Source organism: Physeter macrocephalus, chromosome 19, assembly GCF_002837175.3.
Source record: "Physeter macrocephalus isolate SW-GA chromosome 19, ASM283717v5, whole genome shotgun sequence".
Lineage (NCBI taxonomy): Eukaryota > Metazoa > Chordata > Mammalia > Artiodactyla > Physeteridae > Physeter > Physeter macrocephalus.
Window position 1 is genome coordinate 60,878,620 of NC_041232.1, and position 25,260 is coordinate 60,903,879.

Sequence of the window (25,260 nt, forward strand, 5' to 3'; positions counted from 1 at the left end):
TCTCCCTCCCTCCCACCGTCCCTATCCCACCCCTCTCGTGGTCACAAAGCACAGAGGTGATCTCCCTGTGCTATGCGGCAGCTTCCCACTAGCTATCTAATTTACATTTGGTAGTGCATATATGTCCCTGCCACTCTCTCACTTCGTCACAGCTTACCCTTCCCCCTCCCCATGTCCTCAAGTCCATGCTCTAGTAGGTCTGTGTTTTATTCCTGTCCTACCACTAATCTCTTCATGACATTTTTTTTTCTTAGATTCCATATATATGTGTTAGCATACGGTATTTGTTTTTCTCCTTCTGACTTACTTCACTCTGTATGACAGACTCCAGGTCTATCCACCTCATTACAAATAACTCAGTTTCATTTCTTTTTATGGCTGAGTAATATTCCATTGTATATATGTGCCACATCTTCTTTATCCATTCATCTGTTGATGGACACTTAGGTTGCTTCCATGTCCTGGCTATTGTAAATAGAGCTGCAATGGATATTGTGGTACATGACTCTTTTTGAATTACGGTTTTCTCAGGGTATATGACCATTAGTGGGATTGCTGGGTCGTATGGTAGTTCTATTTTTAGTTTTTTAAGGAACCTCCATACTGTTCTCCATAGTGGCTGTATCAATTTACATTCCCACCAACAGTGCAAGAGGGTTCCCTTTTCTCCACACCCTCTCCAGCATTTATTGTTTGTAGACTTTTCGATGATGGCCATTCTGACCAGTGTGAGGTAATTCCTCATTGTAGTTTTTTTTGTGTGTGTGTGGTATGCGGGCCTCCCTCTCCTGTGGCCTCTCCCGTCGCGGAGTCCAGGCTCCGGACGCGCAGGCCCAGCGGCCGTGGCTCACGGGCCCAGCCGCTCCGCGGCACGTGGGATCCTCCCGGACCGGGGCGCGAACCCGGTTCCCCTGCATCGGCAGGCGGACGCGCAACCACCGCGCCACCAGGAAAGCCCATATTTCTCCCCTTTGACAGGCGAGGAAACTGAGGCTTCAAGAGGTGAAATGCCAGGAGTCACATAGTTAGCAAAAGGGGGTATCTCTATCCGGGAATCTTTGGAGGCAGGAATGAGGCAGCTTCAGGCACGTGTGACTGGGAGGGAACGACTTCTCACCCAGGAATGTCTCCCTCGTCAAACTGCTGCTGCTGCCTGAAATCCCACCAAAGGCTGGCCCGCAGTTGGGCCATTCCAGTGTCTGAGAACTGGGAACTGGCAGTTTCTGAGGTGAGCACTGCACGTGGAACGTGGCTGAGCCCTGGCCCTGCCTCCTCTGCTCTGCTTTTCTGGTCCCCTCACACCCCACCCCAGGCCAGTTCAGGCCCCTAGCCAGTTGCCCTTCAAATCCAGCCTCTCCCTGCCTGGGAGGGTGAGAGTTGAGAAACACCTCTGTGTCTACAACCCCTCTACCCGCCCCAGGAGGGCTGGACCCAGTGAGCCATCTGGAGTGTGTCCCCCCCCGCGCAGGCCCAGCGGCCGTGGCTCACGGGCCCAGCCGCTCCGCGGCACGTGGGATCCTCCCGGACCGGGGCGCGAACCCGGTTCCCCTGCATCGGCAGGCGGACGCGCAACCACCGCGCCACCAGGAAAGCCCATATTTCTCCCCTTTGACAGGCGAGGAAACTGAGGCTTCAAGAGATGAAATGCCAGGAGTCACATAGTTAGCAAAAGGGGGTATCTCTATCCGGGAATCTTTGGAGGCAGGAATGAGGCAGCTTCAGGCACGTGTGACTGGGAGGGAACGACTTCTCACCCAGGAATGTCTCCCTCGTCAAACTGCTGCTGCTGCCTGAAATCCCACCAAAGGCTGGCCCGCAGTTGGGCCATTCCAGTGTCTGAGAACTGGGAACTGGCAGTTTCTGAGGTGAGCACTGCACGTGGAACGTGGCTGAGCCCTGGCCCTGCCTCCTCTGCTCTGCTTTTCTGGTCCCCTCACACCCCACCCCAGGCCAGTTCAGGCCCCTAGCCAGTTGCCCTTCAAATCCAGCCTCTCCCTGCCTGGGAGGGTGAGAGTTGAGAAACACCTCTGTGTCTACAACCCCTCTACCCGCCCCAGGAGGGCTGGACCCAGTGAGCCATCTGGAGTGTGTCCCCCCCCACCCCCCCCTTTTTCTTCCTCTTTCCTGGGATGTGAAAACCTCCTGCTCTAATTTTCCTCAAGAGGGACCCTGGAGAGGGTGGGATTCAGGATCCTGGAGTTCTAGAACCTAAAGGTACCCGAGTCAGCCCCTTTTCCCCGCTCTGCTTGCTTAAGGGATCTTGGGTAAGACAATTTTACATCAGGTTTATATACACATCTCTTCTCTAGAAAGGACTATAAGCATAGGTAGGGACGACACACAGAGAGGCAGGCAGAGGGGACCAGTGACTCAGGGCAGAATGTGTGGTGCCGAAAGGCTTATGAGAGAGTGCTGACTGGGACAGGGGGCTCAGGGAGGAGAAGACACTTCAGCTGGACTTTGAAGTTCGGGTGGGACTCAAATCAGTGGGGGATGGGCTGAGGGTGAGTGGGAATGCCAAGGGCAAAGGCGTGAGAGTTGAAATGCCATTTGGTGGGTCACGAGGCTGCAGGCAAAGCTGCAGGCAGCTGCTGGAAGGGCCCCTGAGTTGAGGGTTTGGAACTTGTCCTTTGGCGATGGGAACTCTTGGAAGGTTCTGGAACAGAGGAGGGGTGCTGCTGGCATGGTTCTCAGGGAGCCAGCTCTGAGGGAGCATAGGAGTGCATGAAGACTGGAGATGAGGCTCGGAGGTTGGTGCCTTCCCATCCTCTACTGGCCTGGGGAATGTAGAAATGACAGTGGCTTCAGTCTCCCCCTGCAGAGCCCGGGGAGGCACGGCCTTCCTTGGAGGTGGCTTGTGAGTACAGGATGCAGATGCCATTTCATCCGGAGGCACTCCGCCAGCCTTTGTGTGATCTGGGCTGCAGGCCCAGTGCCCCACTGGGTTGGGCACCCAGCGCCTGGAGTCCTGGGCTCTGGCATCAGGGGTGCGATTTCCCAAGGAAACCCAAGTGTCCACAGTGCCCAGTGCCCTGCACCCCACGGATTCAGCCTGTTTTGGCTCAACGTCCCTGGTGATTCCGACATCTGAGGGGGCATTTCCTGACACTTGGCCCCAGGGCCTGCTGTATGCAAAGGCAGGTGGTGCAGTTACCCACACACTGAATGGAGCGCTATGGATGCACCACACCCCCGCCCCCATAAGCCATCTCCACTGGCCTCCTCCAGTGCTGAAGTCTCAGGTTAGAAGTCTGTGACGCTGGGTCTCCCATCAAAATGGGGGAGGATCTCAGAGAATATTTAAGCAAGCTCCTTCATTTTACTATAGTCTATGGTTTGTTTTATATCAAAATATTATCACTAAATGATTGAAGGCAAAGGCAGCAGCTCTAATACTTAAAATAATAATAATATAAATTTATAAATAGTTAAAAATATTGGATAATGACAGATACTGTATGATATCACTTATGTGTGGAAGCTAAAAAATAAAACAAACTAGTGAATATAACAAAACAAAAATAGACTCACAGATACAGAGGACAAACTAGTGGTTACCAGTGGGGAGGGGAGGAGAGGAGAGGCAAGATAGGGGTCGGGGATTCAGAGGTACAAACTATTAGGTATAAAATAAGCTACAAGGGTATATTGTACAACACAGGGAATACAGCCAATATTTTATAATAATTGTAAATGGAATATAACCTTTAAAAATGGTGAATCACTATGTTGTACACCTGAAACTTATAGAATAACATTGTACATCAACTATACTTCAATAAAATCTTTTTGTAGAATATTGCATATTAGAAAAGTCGTGTGTGTGTGTGTGTGTGTGTGTGTGTGTGTGTGTGTGTGTAAAGCATGGGGACAAAAGGGGAGGAGGAAGCAAGGGCCTTGGGATCAGACATGGACTTGAATACTTTCTCTGCTCCTTCCAGGTTCTGGGCAGATTATGAATCTAATCTTATGAGCCTCAATTTCCTCATTTGTGAAATGGGGGGATAATAATACCTACCTCCAAGCTGTTGGGAGGATTCAAAATAAGAAAAACCTATCCCGGTGCCTGGAACATATATATATATATATATATATTTTTTTTTTTTTTTTGGCTGTGCTGTGCGGCTTGTGGGATCTTAGTTCCCCGACCAGGGATCGAACCCCAGGGCCCCAGCCGTGAAAGCTCAAAGTCCTAACCACTCGACTGCCAGGAATTCCCTGGAACATATATTTTTTAACTCACTGCCATACATCTTCGTAACCCTTCATAATTTTTGGAGGATATTATCAATGGAGGTAATGCCACTCTCATGGGCACTGCTGTCTGTTTTTAAATTGCTTCTCCAAGGTATGATTTTGTCTTTTGCCCTGAAACTCCCCCTGGTAGTTGACTCTGGGAAGCCTGGGCCGCTTTTGCTACCCTCGGACGGCTGCAGGAATTACTGCCATGGGAGTCAGGGGTTAACAGACATGACTGTGGGTTACACAGCAGGAGACCTTTAGCTACGCTGGGCTGTCGTCAGCGACAACAGAGTAAAGCTGAGCCTCAGTGAGCCTATCACAGATTTCATAATCAGAAAATCTAGACCGGAGCTATTTGAATTTTAACAGTCACAGAACTTTTAAGTAAGTACAAGGTGTGAAGTGGCACCCTAAGCTTTTCAGTGCTCAGGGCCTTAAAATATCTGAATCCGGTCTTGAATAACTCAGTTTAAATAATTCTTTACATGTTGCATTTCCCCAGGTTTAAGGCAACGTTTAATGGTAGTTTCACCAGCAAGGTGCAAAGATTTCTCGAGGCTGCCACAGCCCAGGAGGTTCCCTGCACCGACTCCAAGTCCTGTTAGTGATTTCAGTTCTGCACTTTGCTTTTTAAAAATTATTTTAACACATTTTTATCATGAACAAATTGAGAAGAAGATGGAGAACAATGCGACAAACAACCACGTAGTCACCACTGTGAATTAACAGTGTTAACAAATGTTAACATTCTGCCCTACGTATTTCAAATCTTTTCCTCTCTTTTAAAATAAATTAGACATAAAAAACAGAGCACCCTTTGTAGCACTTGATTGCTAATATTTTTTATCTTGTTTGCTAATATTTTCATGTGTGTTTGTGTAATCACCGGAGCTGTAGGGTGAGCATTGAGAAAACATGAGTTTGCTCACCTTGGGGTCCTGACCCAGGCCCTAGCCCAGTTGCTGGCACAGAGTAGATGCTCAGTAGATTTTTGTTGAATGAATGAATGAGTGAATAAAGCTTCTTTTTCCTTTGTTATCCTCCTTCATATCTCCACGTAACTTTTCCTCACTGGTGTTTCGTTGGCTAATAATGGACAATTCTTACACTTAGTTCAGGAATAGAATTCAAATTACTGTGTAAAATATATTGGTTTTGAAAATTACACAATCAGGTTTTTTGGAGATAAATTAGAAAATGTTGCTAAACTGAAAGAAGGGATAAACCTGAATCCTCCTTTTCAAAGATAACCAGCTTTATGGTTTAAAGCCCTACAAAAATGGGATCACTAATGCATATCCCCTTTTATAACTTGCATTTTTCACTGAATTTATTATGCACACCTTTCTGTGTCATAGTTCCTGCTAAATATTGTAATAATTGATGTCTTCTTAGTAGTCTGTCACTTCTACAAACCTGGGAGGACTGTCTTGTGAAGGGACACCCGGGTCTCACAGGGGCCAGTTTGGGCGGGAGAGTGAGAGTGCTTCTGGCTGACCCCTCGTGCACTTGGTGGACACAAGTCTCGCTGGCCGGACTGTCTCTAAGGAGCCTGTGAGTTTCCTAGCTGAGTGCTGGGCTGGGAATTGCTTGAATATGCTTGTGAACCAGCTAATTTTCAAAATCGCAGGTGGAAATACTACTGTTTTCTTGGCCTATAGACAGTCTGGTACAAGCTTTTAGGAATAAAGGTTTTTGCGGTCAGAAAGCCAGAAAGTGCTGGGTTTAAACCTTAGGTTGGCCACTTGTTAGCCTTGTGGCCTTGGGCAAGTTACTAAACCTCTCTGAGCCGCACATGTCATCACCTATAGGTGCAAAAAATGGGACATTGCCACATTAGCCTGTTGTTGGAATAGAGATAATGTATGTGAAGGGCCTGGTTCACTGTAGGGGCTCAGTAAACGTTCCCCTTCCTGATAAACCAAACCCAATTTCTCTCTAAGAAATACCTTGCAATATTACCTCGAAATATCTCTTTGAAAGGAAACATAACAGATAAATAAATAAAGGTATTTATATTATAGATGTTTACAATATATTTATAAATGCATATAGGATAGATTTATATATTAAACGTATATACTATTTATATTATGAATAGATAAATATATAAAGAACTTGAGCCAGAACCAAGTGGAACGCTGCTGTTCCCTGAACACTAAGAACTGGACGGGCATTTTGCTGTGGCTTCGGGCTCTGTCCTGTGAGTTGTACCTCTTCCTCTCCCAGGCCAGCTCCGCTCTGCCGAGGAGGCTGAAGAGCGTGAGAAGAGAATCGGAGTCACTTTGGCAAAAGCATCGATTGAGCACTCATGTGTGCAGCCCGTCTGATCCCGGGGCCCCAAGGGCGTCCTCCGCCCAGCGTCTGGCTGGAAATGGGGCAGACTCGCAGGCGGGAGGTGACCTGGTCTTGCCACTGAGGACACAGCTCAGCCCTGTAAAACTTTCGGTCAAGGACTTTGGAGACATCGAGACAGTTCTCCCGGCTTGAAAGATGGGAATAGAGGCCCAGAGAGACGTAGAGACTTCACTGAGGTCACTCAGCTCATTAGTGGCTGATCCGGGTGGACCAGAGCCCAGCTCCAACCACTGTCGCCGCCCCATTTCCCTTAGTGTAGAGACTTTATTAGAGGGCTTTATTTTTAGGGGGTTAACTGTTTTATTTTTGTTTGCTTTACTCTCTACTTAAAGGTTAAAGTTTACCCCACGTACCAGGGTCTTTCACGGGACTTTAAAATTCACATTTAAGGGCAAGCCAGTCTCTAGAAGGTGCACTGGAGCTCCGTGTTGTGGGCAGTGGTTCTTAACGGGGTCGACTGTCTCAGCAGGGGACGCTTGGCAATGTCTGGAGACAGTTTTGGTCATCACAGCAGGAGGGTGGAGGATGAGGACCTGCTGGCCTCAGAGAGTAGAGACCAGGGGTGCTGCCTACCAGAGGATCACAGGACAGTCCCACAGCAAGGACTGTGCAGCCCCAAAGGTCAGCAGTGCCAGATTGATGGCGCGGCAGCAGCCCTTTCCTCTGTATGTAGGCTTCTCTTTTGACTTGGTCACGTTCCCTCCGGGAAACCCATCCATGCCCAGACCTTTGGGGACAGGGTAGCTGGGACCGGGCGTGCTCAGTAAGCTGACTGCCAGGTCAGCCCAGCTGTTTTTAGCCTAGTATCTCGGTATATGAAGAGTGCCGTCTGCAGGGTGGGCAGGCAGAAGGCCCGGACTGCTTGGGCTTAAGGCAGGGGACTTGGGTGTGTGGAGGTGGGGAGTGTTTAATGCTCCTTATAAACCTGAAGCAACTCTCCTGCCCGGGGCTCCATTCTGCAAGCCCACCTTCAGTGGCCCCACGCCTGTGAATTCCCGAGCCTTCCCGCGTCCTGCACGGAGAATAGATTTACTTCTTACAGGCGGTCAGGGCTCCACTGTCTCTGGCCTAAGGCAATTACTCATCTGCTTTGCGTCTTCCAAAATGTTGTCGCTGCCCCCCCCTCCCACCACTCCTCTCCATCCGCGCTCACGCCTTTGTTATGCCTTTGCTGTCTTTTCAGTCAGGTTGGGGGAGGGAGCGAAGAGAACCATGTGTGTTGAGTCCATCATCTTAAACCAGGAGGCATGTCCTTATGAGCTGGAAAATTAGATTTCATTAAAAGCTTTGCCGTGTGTGTGGGACCTCTGGGGAAGGCAAAGAGCTGGCGAGCTGGAGCTCTTCTGGTGTGAGTCTCTGGAGGTGGAATTGAAGGGTGCACCAGACGGGGTAGGGGAGCTCTGCGACCTTGATCTCGCTAAGCCTCAGGTTCCCTGCGTGTACAATGTGTAACCCTGCCCTGCCTGTAAAGGTGAAGTAAGGGCACGGATGTAGACGAGCAGAGAACACTGTACAGGACTGTGATTTATTACCGTCATCCTCCTGGGTGGACATCCCTCTCGTCTCCACTAGGCGTGATCAAGGCGAGGTGTCACGTGGCACACGCCAGAATGTGACTCTCTGGTGATGGGCTTACGCAGCACGTGAACATGACTACCGACTGCCTCGTTCTCTTGCCAGAGGTCTCCAATTTGGTTGGCAGAGTGGTGACCAGCTGGCCAATTGGACGGGGCTCTTTAATGTCATGGATGACCCAGAAGTGCAGAGTGGCAGTGACTCCAGCTCCAGGTACAGACTCCGGCGAACGACCAGGGAAATGGGAAACTCCTCCCAGGGTGACCCTGCATCCCCTGCCCCATGGCCTCCCCCCCAGGGCTGCCCTCAGGGAAGAAGCAGTCTCAGCACAGTGGCCCAGAGGTCACTTTGGGATCCTGCCTTGTCTGCTTTGACAGGAGGGGTGAGGGCTAGGACCCAGCCAGAACAAAGCAGGGACTTCTGGGCCCCTCTCTTTTGGGGTGGGGGCTGGGATGGGGGCTGGAGAGGGAGTCTGGGTCTCCAGCCTCCGTTTGAGATGGGGGCAACATTCCACCCCTGCTGCAAGGCTTCCGGATACCAGGCCACAGGCGTGTGTAGGTTTGTGGGGGGTGAAATTGGGGTGGGTGAGGGTCGTGGGCTCCCTGTTCCTCTGAAATGTCACTGCACAGGCCAACCCTACTCTGCCCACCAGTGAGGCTGACCTTGGCTGGGGAAGAACGTTTTCATCAAGATACGATGCTGAGGGCTTCCCTGGTGGCGCAGTGGTTAAGAATCCGCCTGCCAACGCAGGGGACACGGGTTGGAGCCCTGGTCTGGGAAGATCCCATATGCCGCGGAGCAACTAAGCCCGCGCGCCACAACTACTGAGCCTGCGCTCTAGAGCCCGCGAGCCACAACTACTGAGCCTGTGTGCCGCAACTACTGAAGCCCACGTGCCTAGAGCCCGTGCTTCGCAACAAGAGAAGCCACCACAATGAGAAGCCCGCGCACTGCAAAGAAGAGTAGCCCCCGCTTGCCGCAACTAGAGAAAGCGCTAGCGCAGCAACGAAGATCCAACGCAGCCAAAAATAAATAAATAAATTTATTTTTTTAAAAAAGATACGATGCTGAGAATTGACATTCATACCATCACGTGGTTATTTCTTCTTAATCGGCTGTAGTGTTTGGAGTTAAATAAGTAATTAAGGGCACTCTGTATTCAGGAGTAGGAATTCAGGAGCTATTTGTAGAATGAATGAAAATGGAATATTCTCAGGTGGGGCACACTCATTGCAGGGGGGCAGGGGGGAGCATTGTGGGGAATTTTTCTGATAAGACGGGATGCTCTCTCTGCTTGGAGCTGGGTGTGGCTGGAACTTCCCAGCTAAGGGTTTCCTGGGGCTAAGTTGTTTGTTTCCTTAATTTTTGCATTTATAAGTATGGGCTAACTTTCAGATCAGTTTCCCTGGGAAAGAGGCCTGAGTTTTCATTGCTGTTAATTTTGACACCAAAACATCAAATCGACCCTGCAGAGGAGAAGTAATATGTTTTTCAGGGACCTCAATACATATGATTTTGTTCAATGCTTTGAAAAAGAAAAGATGTGTCAGAAGCCGTTTGGGAAGGTGTCCACAGACAGGCCTTGGGGTGTGGTGGGCGGCCTCGGGCCGTGGCCCGGGATCAGGGTCTTATTCTGGCCTTTTAGGAGCCCAGTTCTTTCCACATACGCGTGGTGGGAGCCCTGGCCAGCCGCTTGGCCCCTGGGATGTCACCCAGTGAGAGTGACAAGTCCAGAGTTGTCCATTCCATATGTTGAGCCTCCAATGTTGGTCCTTCTGCTGTGTGACCCGCCCACACAGATGGGGGGTGGTCTAGATAAGTCTTCAGGTATCTCCCTGGGAAGGACTCCTTGAAGGGCTCACCGAGAGGTTTTGGCTAGACGGTGCTAACAAATTGAGCAAGACAGAGCAGGCCCCTGGGAGGCCATTCTGGGCAGATGTCCTGGGCAGGGGCTGCACGAATTCTAACTTTTCCTCCTGCCGGCAGCTTTGTTCTCTCTGCCCTTTTCCTGCAATCTTGTCTCTAATTTCTCTGCCTATCTCACCCCACCTAGTCTCTCCTCTCCCTTTCTTCCTGTCACCCTTTCTTTGTCCACTTTTCTTTCTCAGTCCCCGTGTTCTGCCTCTCTCCTCTTCCCTCTCATCTCCCTTCCCCTTTATCCTCTCTCCCTCTAACAGCAACTCAGGCCAGCCTTCCCTTCCCTGTCTCCTGGGGTCCCTCAGGGCCAGAGACACCTCTGGCATCTGTCAGGTGCCCTTTATTCAACATTGTTACCAATTGAGTTGATTTCCTTCCAGAGAGCCGCCATTTGACCAAGAGCTTCCTTAGCCACTGAATAAATGTGATGGCCACACATTCCAGGTTCTTCTGGGACACTTCCAACTCATATCCCAATTTCCAGTTGACCCCCAAACTCCCCACATATGTGAGAAAACACAGTATGTATTTCACACGTGTAGAAAATACTGGTTAATGTAATTCGAACTGACCTGTACGTTGGTGATTCTTTGGTGTGGGAGCAGCTTCTGCCTTCTTTAAAATGGGCAGGACAGCTCCTGGCAGCAGACGTGCAGGGCTTGGGGGAGGACCTAATGACACTGTGAGAAGGGCTCTGCAGAGTGCAAGTGCATCATCCCAGCGGACAGCTCTCTGTGCCTGGAATACGGGATGAGCTTTGTGGTCTTGTTCACCTACTGAATAATTCAGCGTATGCCATATTTTGCTATCCGTAGCTGTGTGGCATGTTGAAGAGTGGTACAGCTGATGTCATTTTTTATTCACACTGTTGGAAGGGAAGTCAGGAGGTACCATTTATAACAGAGGATAAAGAGGGGCAAAAAAAGCATTGACTCCTAAATTGAATACTCAACCAGGAGCCAGAAGGAGAAGGAGCAGGTCCAAATGATCGGTCTGGAACACGCCAAACAGGACCGCAAAGGAAATCCAGGCAAGATGGTGCTCATAAAGGCTGTGGCCGTGTCTTCACTTTAGACATGAGCTGGGGGAAGTCCAGACCCAAATGGAAAGTGTATGAGTTACAAAATATACATTGACATATAGCTTTATTGATTTCAAGTCTAGATCTAAAAGCGTCCAATAAGCATCCCTAGGAGAGCTGCTTTAGTGAACAGATAGGAATAATTGTTAATCAGCCAAGGCTTCTATTTAAGTGGGTGCTTTGAACAAGCAGGAAGGTCTTTGAAGACAGTTCTCATCATGTTCAAATTATGTGTTTATGTTTCTGTCTCCCCACCTAGACAGTGATTGTGCTTCTCCATCTTTGAATTTTTAGCACCCAGTATGGCACCGGCTCAATAAATGTTAATTGAATAAAAGAATGCATTAAGCAAGAACATAGTAAAGACTATTGTTAAGAACGCAAACTTCGATGTCCGTGTCCTGGAATTCTTCCTTAGAGATTTATTCCTTTGGATTAAACCTTGTCTTCTGGCACTGTCTTTGAAGATTAATCCCTGGGAAAGGGAAACACTTTGGAATCATAAACTCATTCACAGTTTGGAATGACCAGAGAATTTTTTCTCTTGAGAAGAGCAGGTAGTTAGGAAGTCTGAGAGTTCTGGGTGGCAGGGTGGGAAAGGGGAAACTGATCGTGGGGGAGGGGTATGTAGAAAAATAGAAGGCAATGAAGGCAGATGATGTACTTTTGCAATAACTGATTGAGAACTACAGCCCCCCCCGAACCACCCCCACCACGGCGCATGGTGATTCTGGAAAGGGTAGATAGGGGAGGGGAAGGGGAGGGAGGACACTTGTCCTGTCAGCTGACTGCTTTGACCTCTCCAGCCTGGCCAGCTGCCTGCAAGACCAGTGACCACCTGGAGGGCAGGGGAGGCACAGCACCCGTCTGTCCTGCAAAGTGGATAGGCAGCGTTGCCTCCGCTGCCTCAGGACATCCCAAGGAAAGGTCCCCCAGTCACAAGGGCCGAGGGCAGCTGAGGCAGGAGTCCCCCGGGTGCTGACTCTCAGCCTGGCTTGTAGCCACAGCTCAAAAGGCTTCACTCAACTTCTGCCAAATGAGTCCTGCTCCATATCCCAGTCCTTGTCCTCCTGCCAGGATCCACCTCCCACTAGGCCTCCTCCTTGAAGCCTTCCCTGATAGCCCCTTTCACTCTATGTTCACTCTAAGATGTGTCTGCACAGAGGGCCATTTCTATCATTACGCAGGCAGAGAACTCTCTAGCAAGCGCACGTGAACCACTCTGTGTTTGCTCGGGCATTCCCCAAACCTCGAGGAGCCCCCTACCCTGGGGAACTGGGCTGGACTGCCTGTGCATGCAACTTCAGGGCCCTCCAGACACGATAGCTTCAGACACAGCCCACAGGCGGCCTGGCCGGCTGGCCTCATCAGCCCCTCCCCCCAGGGTGCACGCAGCCTTGGCCCCCTGGTCCGAGATGGATGGCAGGAGATGGCTTGCAAAGACAGCTCAAGGAACACTTCTCTCTGAGGTCTAGGGCGGAGCTGGCTCAGACTGCCGCCCACCCAAGCTGTCTGTTCCCGGGACAGCATTTTCCCTGTGCTGCTGGGCTTCTGACTGGGGTGCTGGGGACTTTCTACCGAGGAAGGTAGCACCAGCCACAGGAGTAAAGGGCTGTCCCCAGACTGGTGACACAAGAGCCTCTTCGCTCCGCAGAACAGCAGGCCAAGTAAGTGTCAAGGCTAGAGCTTTTCTCTCTGGGTCAAGGTCTGTGTTGTGCCTAATCGTCATGTTTCAGAGCTGGAAGGAACTAGACTGAATTCAATTTAGCACTTTACTATGCGATATTGAATTGCTCCCTAATTGTTTCAAGACAGTGTATAATTAAGGAATAAATTGTGCGATACAAGTGCTCCAGGAGCCTAGTGTAGAAGTCAGAGGCGCTTCCGTGGAGGGGCTAGACCTGGCTTGGATGTGGATGGGTGATGCCTGTGGCCGAGTGCTCCTGGGGGCTGGCTGTGTGCCAGGCATGGTGCTGGGCGCCTGACACGTATTACTGCAGTTAATCCTCACGCTCAGAGCTTTGAGGTGGGTACTGTCATTGCCCCCATGTTACAGAGGAGGAACTGAGTCCCCACTTCCAGGTGTGGTGGGTGGTGCAGCTGGAACACACCCCACGCAGTGTGACTCTGAGTCCTAGCACTAGTGGGCCATGCACGACGGAGGGATTCTTCTTTCTGGGCTGTGGACAGACATCCAAGGTTGGGTTGGGTTGGGTCCCCTCGTTTCTCCTTGCCAAGTGCTCTCAGACCGCCTATTCCTGCCCTCACCTCCTGGCTGTTAGACTGGACTAAAATGGCCATATTGATCTAAGTAGGTGATTACGCGCATATCTTCTTCGAGTATTGTCATTAGCGCCAGAGGCAAGACAATCTTTAGGGTCTTTCATCCCTTCCTCTCCTCTTTCCCACTTTTTATATTCTGTGTCCACCCACCCTCCACCCCCAGCCTCTGTGCTTCATGTTTTCCTGATTGTTATCCCTGAAAAATGCTTCTTTCCATCTGCTCCTGGGGGTCCTGGATTTCAAAGAGGAGCCCTTGGTGGCAGGGTTAGCCCAAGGGAAAGACTTTTCCATGGTGGACTTACAGGTGTGGTGACAGCTGTGAGGGGTGGGGTCTGCACGCCTGCATTGTGGGTGCAGGCTGGGTTAGCATAAGCCTTTCTGGTCAATGTTCACTTCTGCAGAAAAGGACATAAATAAATAAATAGCCGGAACTCTTGGGCTCCATCCAAGATGGCGCTGCTTCCTCCTTTCCTCCCACACACCCAATGTGGGCCTCTGGTGGCACACAGACAGAAGAAGCTGACTGTGAAGGCAGGGTTGTTGGTGCCCTGAGACTCCTCGGGTGGTGCCGTTCCATGAGCTTTGTGGCCCTTAGTTTAGTCTGAATTGAGTGTCCTGGGCAAATAACCACTTACATGATCCTTCCTGTGCTTCAGTTTCCTCCTCTGTGAAACTACCACCTCGCAGTCACTGGTGGAGTCCCCTGGGTGGGCTCACAGCTGGCAGGAGGTGCTCCTTCTCGGGGCCTGGTTTCCACATCAGGTGATCACGGCCTCACCCCTTCCTCACCCCCCGCCAGCTCCTCAAACCCTCTGTTCCTCGCTTCTGTGGCCCGTTCTCCCTCCTCTCCTTCTTCACAGCTCCTGTGCTTCCTGCCTCCTGGACCGTCATCAAGAATTTTATACCAGTCACTTAGCACAGACAGGAGGCTGCAGGAAGGAGTGAGAATGGAAAGGACAAGGGATCTCGGGTCTGGCCCAGAGGACCCGCATCCACCTGGTGATCAGTTTAGGGGATGCTCAGAAGGTAAGACACCAGGGTCGTCCAGCTGTCAACTCTGTGTAGCCATGCATAGCCCACACCACCTTCTTCAATGGCCATGAGGTCTGTGGGACAGTGGGCGATGGGGCTCCCAGAGCCTCGCAAAGAGGCTGTCTTCCACCGCAGGCTTCCCTGGTTGGACTGAAAACCTTCCCTCCCTCACGCTCAGCTGGAGCTCCTAGGTTTACCTTTTGAAGCCTCACAGAACACTTCAGTGTGTTCTTCTTCATCCAGCTTTTCCTTCACACTTCAGGGAATCCCAGTCTCTCCACCTTACCCACGGCCAGCTCTGCATATGCTCACTATCTTAGTCAGTGCAGGCTGCTATAATGAAATACCACAGGCCAGGAGGCTCATAAACAGAGATTTATTTTTCACAGTTCTGGAGGCTGGAAGTCTGAGCCTGCATGGGCGCCAGCATGGTCAGGTTCTGGTGAGGCCCCTCTTCTGGGTGTCAGACTGTCATCTTCTTGTTCTGTCCTCACATGGTAGAAGGGGCTAGAGAGCTCTCTGGGGCCTCTTTTATAAGGGCGCTAATCCCATTCATGGGGGCTCCACCCTTGCGACCTCATTACCTCCCAAAGGCCCCACCTCCTGATACCATCACCTTGGGGGTTAGGATTCAGCATATGAATTTTGGGGGGACACACATTCAGCTCACTGCATACACTCACTCCTTCACGTTGAGCCTCCACAGTCTCCGCCTCCAGCTTCTCCTACTTCTGGCCTTGTATCAACCCACACCAGTGGGGCTTTTGCCTCCCTGCTCCCCCAAATCTGTTCTTCTCAAGGTCACTGATGACCTCCTAGTTGCTAGATCAGTGGGGCCTTCTCCATGCCCCTCTTCCTTAACCTCTATTAGCATTGGATGGAGCTGACCCGTTTGTCCCAGAAACGCTCTCTGCTCTGTGCGTCCACGTCATCGGGCTCTCCCGGTTTTCCTTCGTCCCACAGGACTTACTTTTCAGTCTCCTTTGCTGGCTCCTTCTCCCCTGCCACCAGCTGAATGTCAGAGCTGACTGCAGGCCCATCCTCTGCCTTCTTCTCTCTTATGTTTGCTCTCTGTCCTGGAGATCTTATTGAGTTCTTTGTCCCTTGACCCTGGGATGTGTATCTCCAGGCTGGCCTCCTCACTGGGCAGCAGACGTGTGTATCTGACTGCCTAACCGATCTCCTCTTGGGTGTCTGAGAGTCATAGCACGCTTAACATGGCCCAGGAACCTTTGATTCACACCCAAACCTATTTGTCTCCATCATTCCCACCTTCTTCAATGGCTCTGTGATCCAACTAGCTGTCCAAGCTAAAATTCTGGGATTTACTGTTGATTTTTCTCTTTCTCTTTCACTTTCTAAAAGTTGCCTTCAGCATGTCCTACTGGTTCTTCCCCTAACCTCTTTCCTGGTCTGTCTCCTCCCCACCTCCTCTGCAACCCACCATCTTCTCATGCTGCAATCATTTCCTGTCTCCATGTTACTTCTCTCTTTACAGGCCGTTCTCCCTACAGCAGCTGGAGGGGAACTTTTAAATCAGATCATGATATTCCCCTGCTTGGATGCTCTGCTGTGCTGGGTGGCCCATGAGGCCAACTTGACCCGGTGTTGCTCACCTCTTTGACCTCGATTCCTCTCACTTCCCACCAGCCCCTCTACCCTGGCCACACAGCTGCCGCTGTCCTGCAGCCTTCTTTGTCCTCCCATAACCCTTCCAGGCACCCTCCCATCCCCTGTCCTGCTTTACTTTTTTTTTTTTTTTTTCTGTGGTATGCGGGCCTCCCTCAGCTGTGGCCTCTCCCGTTGCGGAGCACAGGCTCCGGACGCGTAGGCTCAGCGGCCATGGCTCACGGGCCCAGCCGCTCCGCGGCATGTGGGATCCTCCCAGACCGGGGCGCGAACCCGGTTCCCCTGCATCGGCAGGCGGACGCGCAACCACTGCGCCACCAGGGAAGCCCCTTTTTTTTTTTTTTTTTCTGCTTTACTTTTATGGAGCTCATCACTACTTGGCCCTATGGTGAATTAATATTTTGTCTTTTCTCACGGAAGTCCACGAGGGTGGGGCTTTCGTCTGGTTTGATCATCGCTGTATCCTGGCCTCAAACAGTACCTGGCGCATGGTAGTGGATCAGTAAGTCTTTGGTGAGTGAAAGAGGAGAAAAGCTGTCCATGAAGGGGTACAGACAGGCAACAGAAGAGTTGCACGTAATCTGGTATAATGAGGATTGGGCTGGAGGTGCGCCCAGGGGCTGTGGGCACAGGGGAGGGAGGGCAGGGAAGGCTGCCAAAGGAAGCTGACACCTGGGCTGACCTCTGATGGATGAGCAGGTTGTAACTAAGAACACACAGCGAGGAAGAGTATTCCAGCCAGAGAGGAAAGACTGACTCACGTCCCTGTCCCTGGGAGAGAGAAGAGGACTCCTAAGGAAGGAGGAGTGGCGAGATTGGGGGGGAGATGAAGTGGGTGGGGGCTACTAGGGAGCAGCTCTTGGCTTGGGCACCTGGGGATGGCAGTCAAAGCCACCAAGAGCTGTGTGACAATATGTGCATAGAAGATTGACCAGAGCTGCTTTAGACCCATGAAGGCTCCAGGCTGCTGAGCCAAATTTTACAAAGGGGAGCTTTTTAGGGCTCGCTGGTCTGGCCCAGAAAATAAGGCTGCCATGTATGTACTCTTGCAGGGAATGTGCTAGATACTGGATCTGGGGCCCTGCAGAGCTGCTGGCTGGGGAGGAGGAGTGTCAGCATGAGGCTTTGCCCCTGACCCTCCCCCTAACCCGAGCCAGGAATAACACTCCACCGAGGTTCACAATGGAAGCAGATTAATCACAATACAATCAAGGGTTGCGCTCAGAGCTTCAGGCTACGTAGCTTTCAGTTCTGATTTCTCAAAAAAGCTCTGGGGATTCCTGTGGACAAATGAAGAGACACTGGTCCAAGAGGGCCCTGGTCCTCGCAGAGATCTGAGTCAGGTCCCTCCACCACCCAGGAGGGGCAGTGTGTCCTGGCAGCTGTGACCTGCTGTTGTTAACAGCCAAGCCCTTCTTGCCTCTCCCCGCACCCGTGTGAGAAGACATTCCAGTCCTCTGTGTGTCAGGCTGTAATTTTCAGACTTTGATTTCTGTGTGTTTGCCCTCACGGTTAGTATGGTATCTCAAGATGGCAGCTGTTCTGCTCTAAAATAGCACTGAGCTCACTGAAGGGCTGTTGGCCTTGGGAAGGGGAGGGGGCTGCTTACTGAGAAGCTCTCAAATGACCGTGGCTCATGCCAGTCAGGGAGACGGGCTGCACTGAGGTGACTAAGGACATGGGTTCTGGGCCCTTGAAAGTGTGAGGTTCCTTTTTTAGTGCCTCCATCCACTGGCTGAACAACCCTGGGCAAGTTACTTTACCTCTTGTAGCCTGAGTCTCTGGTGTAAACCGGGGCAGAAATGCCTGCCTTTTAGGGCTGTTGGGAGGACTAAGGGAGGCCAAGTTAAGGATCTAGTATCAGCCTACCACATACAGTTGTGCAAGGTGGGCACTGCACAAAAGTCTCTAGCCAAGAGGAGGTGAAATCCAGCTCAGTCTCATTTGACAAGCCATGTGCCTGGCATGTGGAGAAAAAGGTGCTTTTTCCTAATTCACACAGAGGTGCCATACCCACACTGTTCCTACCCAGTGTGGGGTAAATAAACCACTCTGTGGTTCTCTGAGACTCTGCACCAGGCTTGACAGGGGCCCAGGGTTTCAGATTGCTGAGCTGGGGCAGCTTCCCTACTCCTGGGGCTGGTGGAGGTCCAACAGGTGTGCTCTTGCATGACACAAGGACTGCCCCGGGTTCCTGTTTTCTTGAACAGCATTAGTATCTGGGGATGAAGCGGCGTATTAGATAGAAAGCTGAATGCATGGGCTTCATCTTGTACCAGCCAGTGGCTTCTGGGTCTCAAAGTATTGTGGCCCCTAAGGAAGATCCCACGGTCCTGAAGGAGCTCTGGAGGTGGGATCAGGTGAACAGAGGAGCCCTCTGTGGGGCAGGCTCATGTGGAGGGGCTGGGAGGAATGACAGAGCCAGACTCTGCACACTGGATCCTGGGCATGCTGAAACGCGGCCTCCTCAGCCTTCCAAGCTGGAGCCCCAGCCTGCGTGGGAGGAGGGGAACCAATATTCAGAACCCGTCGCCTCTTCATTTGTCTTCTCGCTTAGTAGGGGCCCTCGCCTGCTGATCAGGCAGCCAGCGCTGCCCAGCGATGCCCCCCACACTCCTGAGGGCACAGAGACGGGGGCAGGATGGATGCAGCCTGGCACCAGCATTGGACCTGGCTGCCCGAAGCCAAGTGGCATCTGAGATGAGCTGGGCTCCTCATCTGAGCGGCTGGGACTATTTATACCTGTGAGGTGCCCAAATGTGGTGCCAGTGTCCCCTCCCCTTTGAGGTGGGTAGAGATCATCTTTCCAGAATTGAAAGAAGAGACAATGACAAACTCACCTTGAGAGGCTAATGGAGTTGAGGAAGTTGGAGAAACTGCCGCCCTCAGTCTTCTAGCAGCTCAAGGGAAAGCTTGAGCTATTTAGAGAGAGATCCATGACTTAAAGGGGCATTTGTTAGTGGTTTCCAATAGTAAGAGAAAACTTATAAAAATACAGAAAAGTGTTTTTTGAATCATTCATAATCCCATTACTCAGAGAAACCAACTATTTTTTTTAAAAAACATCTTTATTAGAGTATAAGTGCTTTACAATGGTGTGTTAGTTTCTGCTTTACAACAAAGTGAATCAGTTATACATATACATATGTTCCCATATCTCTTCCCTCTTGTGTCTCCCTCCCTCCCACCCTCCCTATCCCACCCCTCTCGGTGGTCACAAAGCACAGAGGTGATCTCCCTGTGCTATGCGGCAGCTTCCCACTAGCTCTCTATTTTACATTTGGTAGTGTATATATGTCCCTGCCACTCTCTCACTTCGTCACAGCTTACCCTTCCCCCTCCCCATGTCCTCAAGTCCATGCTCTAGTAGGTCTGTGTTTTATTCCCGTCCTACCACTAATCTCTTCATGACATTTTTTTTTCTTAGATTCCATATATATGTGTTAGCATACGGTATTTGTTTTTCTCCTTCTGACTTACTTCACTCTGTATGACAGACTCCAGGTCTATCCACCTCATTACAAATAACTCAGTTTCATTTCTTTTTATGGCTGAGTAATATTCCATTGTATATATGTGCCACATCTTCTTTATCCATTCATCTGTTGATGGACACTTAGTTTGCTTCCATGTCCTGGCTATTGTAAATAGAGCTACAGTGAACATTGTGGTACATGACTCTTTTTGAATTACGGGAGAAACCTACTATTAATATCTTGTTACAGTCCTTCCCTTTTCCCATGTGTTCACATATGTATATATAATTCTTTTTGGAGATCATAGTTTTGTAACTTGCTTTTTTCACTCAACATTACCATGAGCATATTCCCCTTACACACAAAAAGTTAAGCATCATTTTTGATGTCTGCATGATGGTCAGTATCCAGACCAAAAAGGGATTTCTATGGCTTCCTCCAGAATGCCGTCCTTGGGCCTCCTGTCAGAAGCAGAATCGAGGGGTGACCCGTGTGGCAATACTTCTTGAAGTCTTATTTCCTCAAGTCATTCGTCTTTAAAGAGTGAGATGGAGTAGCACAGCCTCCCGAAAGCAAAGCCCAGATATGCTGGAGAAAGAAGCAAGGGGCTATTAGCTCCATTTTTCAGATGGAGCACTAGGCTTTAGACCCAGGGCTGGAGTGATTTTGTTGACGTGGCTGAGGTACCACATGGAGTGTTTTCAGAGTAACTGGGATTTGTGATAATCACGTGTGGTAAGACACACAGACGTGGAAATGACTGTCACGGAGGAAGAGGTTTTTATATTTACAGATCTCTAGAAACAGGAAGCACACCATGCCATGTAGGACCACACAGGAAGCACCAGAGTCAGTCAAGAAACAGGAGGAGTGAAGGGGAGACGTGGGCAAGAGCCATATAGGCAAAGCCTAGATGGAAGGAATGGCTGCGACAGGGTCAGCAGACTTAGGATTGGCTAGTGTGAATAATTTCAGTGGGCTCTGGGGCAGAGGGCTCTCCCTAGTTGTTTGGCAGCTGGCCTTGGGGTTATTAGGGCAGGAGGATAAGTGGCCCTAAGTGTGAGAGGAGGAGGAGGTGGTGGTGGTGGTGGAGTATAAGCTCTGGATTGCTTGGTTTGCATATGAAAGGTGTGCTCGTGGGGTTTACCATCTCTAGGAATTGACTAGTTCTAGGAGAGGCAGTCTCTCCAGGGCCAGCAAGGCCCCAGATGTCAAAGCATCAGAAACACATAGTTAATCTATGGAGTCTGCAGCAGAGATGGGTGATTAGGGACATCCCCACGTCCAGGCAGAATTCAACATGGGCTTTATCCTCAGGGTGGTAAGGGAGAGGTTTACTAATAGCAGCAAAAGGAGGATGGCAGCCAATCCAGATGGTGGAGAACTTGCTGAGTTCTTCGTCTCTGACTTAGCTCTGCCATCAACTAGCTGAGGGACTGTAAGCATGTCTCTGACTCCCTGGGCATCCACTGGCAGCTCTTGCCCTTTAAGGGCGGGAGAAAGGGAAAGAAGGGAAATGGACATGCCTTGGGCACTTCCTGTGTGCCAGGCACTGTACTAGTGCTTTCTCTGAAATTCTCATCAATATCTTCTCTCAGCCCTGTCACAAGTGTACTGCATTTTTAATGCTGACTTTGCAAATGAAGAAACTAAGGCTCAGGAAAGTGATGGGCCTACGGTGGCTAATAAGGGGCAAAGAAGGATGTGAACCTTATTCCGAAATCCTTTCCACCTAATAGCCACTCAACACACCACACAAGACCATTTGGAATCATTGAACTGCCTAGTGATGTGATATGAGTGATGTTGGGGAGTCAGGAAAAAGGAAGACTGAGTGGAGGCTGGCAGAGGTAAGGCCAAGATGGCCTTGTGAAGGCAATGGAGGGGCTGGCTGATCAAAGGGAGGTACTGCTTGGTTTTAACTTCTTTTGAGAGTTTCTTTCTCCTGTTTGTGGATCATTAATTCATAGTATTGCTCTGGCTTGGTTAGTAAGTGGGAAAAACTGAGGGAACCTTGGGGATTGTATTTAAGTGCTGGGTGGGACTTTAGATACCACCTCGTTCAGATTATTTTTAGGAGGAGACAAAAAGAGGCCCAGAGAGGGGAAGTGATTTACCCAGAGCCACACAGCTGGTTTAGAGGCATATCCTAGATGTGTCTGCAAGTGTCCCAACTCCCTGAGAACGCTAGGATAAACCTCCTCTTAATAATCTTCAGCATCATTATAATCTGGAGCTTTTCTTAGTAGCATCCTGAGATCATGGCTTCAGATGACCCAGTGGATTCCAAAGGGCTTCGTGTCACTGGCTCTGGTTGCAAATGATTATCTTTGTGATAAGACACCGGACCTCACTTACTGTTATGTGACTGGAAAAACGACATGAGTTGGAGCCAAGGTCATGGGCTTTTTTGTAGCCCCAGGCTGACACCTTGTTCTTAGTTGCAGATAACAGAATCCATTTTAGCTAAAGCAGAAAGGGATTTATTAAGGGTAGAGATAGCACAGAATCATTGGGAAAGCTGAAGAAAGATTCTAGGCTAGCTTCCAGGAATGTCTCTGCAGACTGCATTGTGAAATTGGGCCACCGTGGAAGCTGCTGCCTCTGATATAATCGCAAAGGTGCTGCCACCACTACAATTTCCAAGAGCCATGCCACCTCTGCCACATTCTGCACCAGCAAAACAATACCTTGAGCTTTGTCATTCTTCTAGAACATGACTCTGACTCAGTCTCATGCTACTGATTGTTGAACCTAAATTGCTTCAAGGACCCTAGCTACAAGGGAGCCTGGGAATTGTAGTTTTTAGCTTTCTTGTCTCTGTAGTACAAAAGGTGCAGAGATACCAAAGACAAATTCCCTGTGTTTGAGATACTCCTCATTTGGAAGGGGAAATAGATATATAAACAGACTATTATGATACAATGGTATCTGCTCTAATTAGGGGCAAATGTATAGAGGGACCCTGAGAGTGAGCATTAGAAAAGCCTTCCCAGAAGTGGGGGCATTTGAGCTGGGTACTGAAGGATCAATATGAGTTTACCAGGTGAGAAAGACAGAGAAAGGAGTTGTAAAACACAAGGGAAACAGAAAAAGGAGAGTGTGATATTTTGGGGATCCTCAGTGCCTAGTTCTTATGAAATCTGCTTAAATTCTTTTAAGACATGAGAGAAAGGAGAGGATTTATTTTGTATAAATAGGAGCCAATTTGTTGTATAAAATATTTTAATATTCTAAAATATTATTTAAAATTTCTTAAATATATAATTATAATATTTTAAAAATTAACTTAAATCACATTAAAATGATAAAGAACAAATATTTACAAATATAATAGTTTTAAAGTGTTAAATTATATTTTTAAATTATTTAAAATACCGGTATTTTAAAAAGAAGCCAATTTACTGGATAAACGTCTCAATATTTCTAAAGCAGCACAGACATAAGTTTGTCTACATAAGTTAGTGTGAATATATGTGAAATAGCTGCTGCCACATTTTCGGAGGTTTGTGGGAAATGCTCAAGGACTGACTTTATTTTAAATCCTTGGTTGTGGCTTGCAGTGTCCAGCAGAATGTCCTGGGGCTCCAACCCCACCTCCTGTTCTCCAGGGCTACCTGTTGAGAGGCCACTGCCCCAAGTTTAGAGAGGCTGACCCTGCAGGCTTCTTGATTCTGGGCTGTCACGGGATCCCACCCTCCCAGCTTAATCTGCCCAAGCATCTTCTGAAAGAGAGGCCGTGAGGAAAGGGTGCACCTGGCCTCTACCCTGGAGGCCCCTTCTGCCTCTGTGGCCAAGTCCAGCAGTGAACTACTGTGTTTTACCTTGGTGGGAACCCTCCCCCCGACTCCCCCCGCCTCCGACTCCCCCACCCCCCAGGCAGGCGGATGTTCCCTGGGCTGGTGCAAACTGTCAGGTGTGGCTATGGGAGGCCAGAGGGCACTTTCCAGGGGATACCAGCTGTCCTCGTAAGTGGGTGGACAAGAGCAGTCTTGACTGTATGCACTGGTTCACAACGCAGCTTTGCCACCTGCCACGCACACGACTCTGGCAAGTGAGTTAACTCCCAGAGCCTGCTTGTGATGACCACTTTCCTGGTGGGCTAGTAATAAAGATTGAAAGGGAAGATGATGCTTAATGAAATAAGTCAGACAGAGAAAGACAAGTACTCTATGGTATCACTTATATGTGGAATCTAAAAAATAATACAAATGATTGTACATGCAAAACAGAAACAGACTCACAGACTTAGAAAACAAACTTGTGGTTATCAAAGGGGAGAGGGAAGGGGGGAGGGATAAATTAGGAATATAAGATTAACAGATACAAAGTACTATATATAAAATAGATAAGCAAGAAGGATATACTGTATAGCACAGGGGATTATACCCATTATCTTGTAATAACCTATAATGGAATATAATCTGCGGGGAAAGAGGGGGGAAGGGACAAATTAGGGGTATGTGATTAATAGATACGTACTACTATATATAAAATAGGTAAGCAGCAAGTATATAACAAGCACAGGGAATTATACCCATTATCTTGTAATAACCTATAATGGAATATAATCTGCAAAATACTGAATCACCATGCCGTATACCTGAAACTAACATAATACTGTAAACAACTATACTTCAATTAAAAAGAAAGAAAAGTGAATGCTTCCACGTAGAGTGCCGGGCCCTGAACGTGGCCCATGACAAGGGCTCAGCAGTATTGGCTGAAATTGCTACTGTTATTCTGCATGAAGCTGCAGAAGGTACTGCGAGGTGACGCTGACATGCCTGGAGCCAGCTGGTGTGGGAGTGGGCTCGGGCCCCTCTACACTGATAGCACCACCTGGAGTGCCACCTGTTTGGCCTCAGTTTTCTCAGCTGCCAAATGGGGAGAAAGAAAGAGTCTCACCTAGTCACAGCGCGACCATGGGCATCAGTGAGCTAATGGAAACAAATGCTTTTATGTTTGTTTGTTTTTTTTTTGCGGCACGCGGGCCTCTCACCGTTGTGGCCTCTCCCGTTGTGGAGCACAGGCTCCGGACGCGCAGGCTCAGTGGCCATGGCTCACGGGCCCAGCCGCTCCGCGGCATGTGGGATCTTCCCGGACCGGGGCACGAACCCGCGTCCCCTGCATCGGCAGGCGGACTCTCAACCACTCACTGCTGTGGCCTCTCCCGTTGCGGAGCACAGGCTCCGGACGCGCAGGCTCAGCGGCCACGGCTCACGGGCCCAGCCGCTCCGCGGCATGTGGGATCTTCCCGGACCGGGGCACGAACCCGCGTCCCCTGCATCGGCAGGCGGACTCTCAACCACTGCGCCACCAGGGAAGCCCAACAAATGCTTTTTATAGTAGAAAAAGCAGCTTGTGTTTTTTCAGCTATGCTTGTGGCTGTCGTTGTGTGACACTTCTCCCAAGAGGAGGAGAAAGGAGAAAAGAGCAGGAAAGGGGCAGGACCAGCTGAAGGCCTGTAACCTCACTGCCCCGGCTCCCAGGGCTGCCTCCATCAATGACTGGTCAGAGGAAGACCGCAAATGAGAACATGCCCAGAGCATCCTCTTTCTCCTTCGAAGCCACCACGTGGAACCAAACCTGCTTCTAAATGTCATGATTTACTGAAATGGGTTCACGCTTATACTTCCAGGTTGATGGGGGTGCTGAGAATAATCA

General features: G+C 49.8%; 1 protein-coding gene across 1 annotated transcript in view; it reads left to right on the plus strand.

Moving 5' to 3' along the window:
- Nucleotides 1–8,086: 8,086 nt before the first annotated feature.
- Nucleotides 8,087–25,260, plus strand: part of ST8SIA5 (ST8 alpha-N-acetyl-neuraminide alpha-2,8-sialyltransferase 5) — a 40,185-nt gene continuing 23,011 nt past the window's right edge. The window contains exon 1 of the mRNA XM_028480271.2: nt 8,087–8,388. Within this exon, the coding sequence (XP_028336072.1) occupies nt 8,345–8,388 (44 nt within the window). The 5' untranslated portion in view covers nt 8,087–8,344. The remainder of the gene's footprint in view (nt 8,389–25,260) is intronic.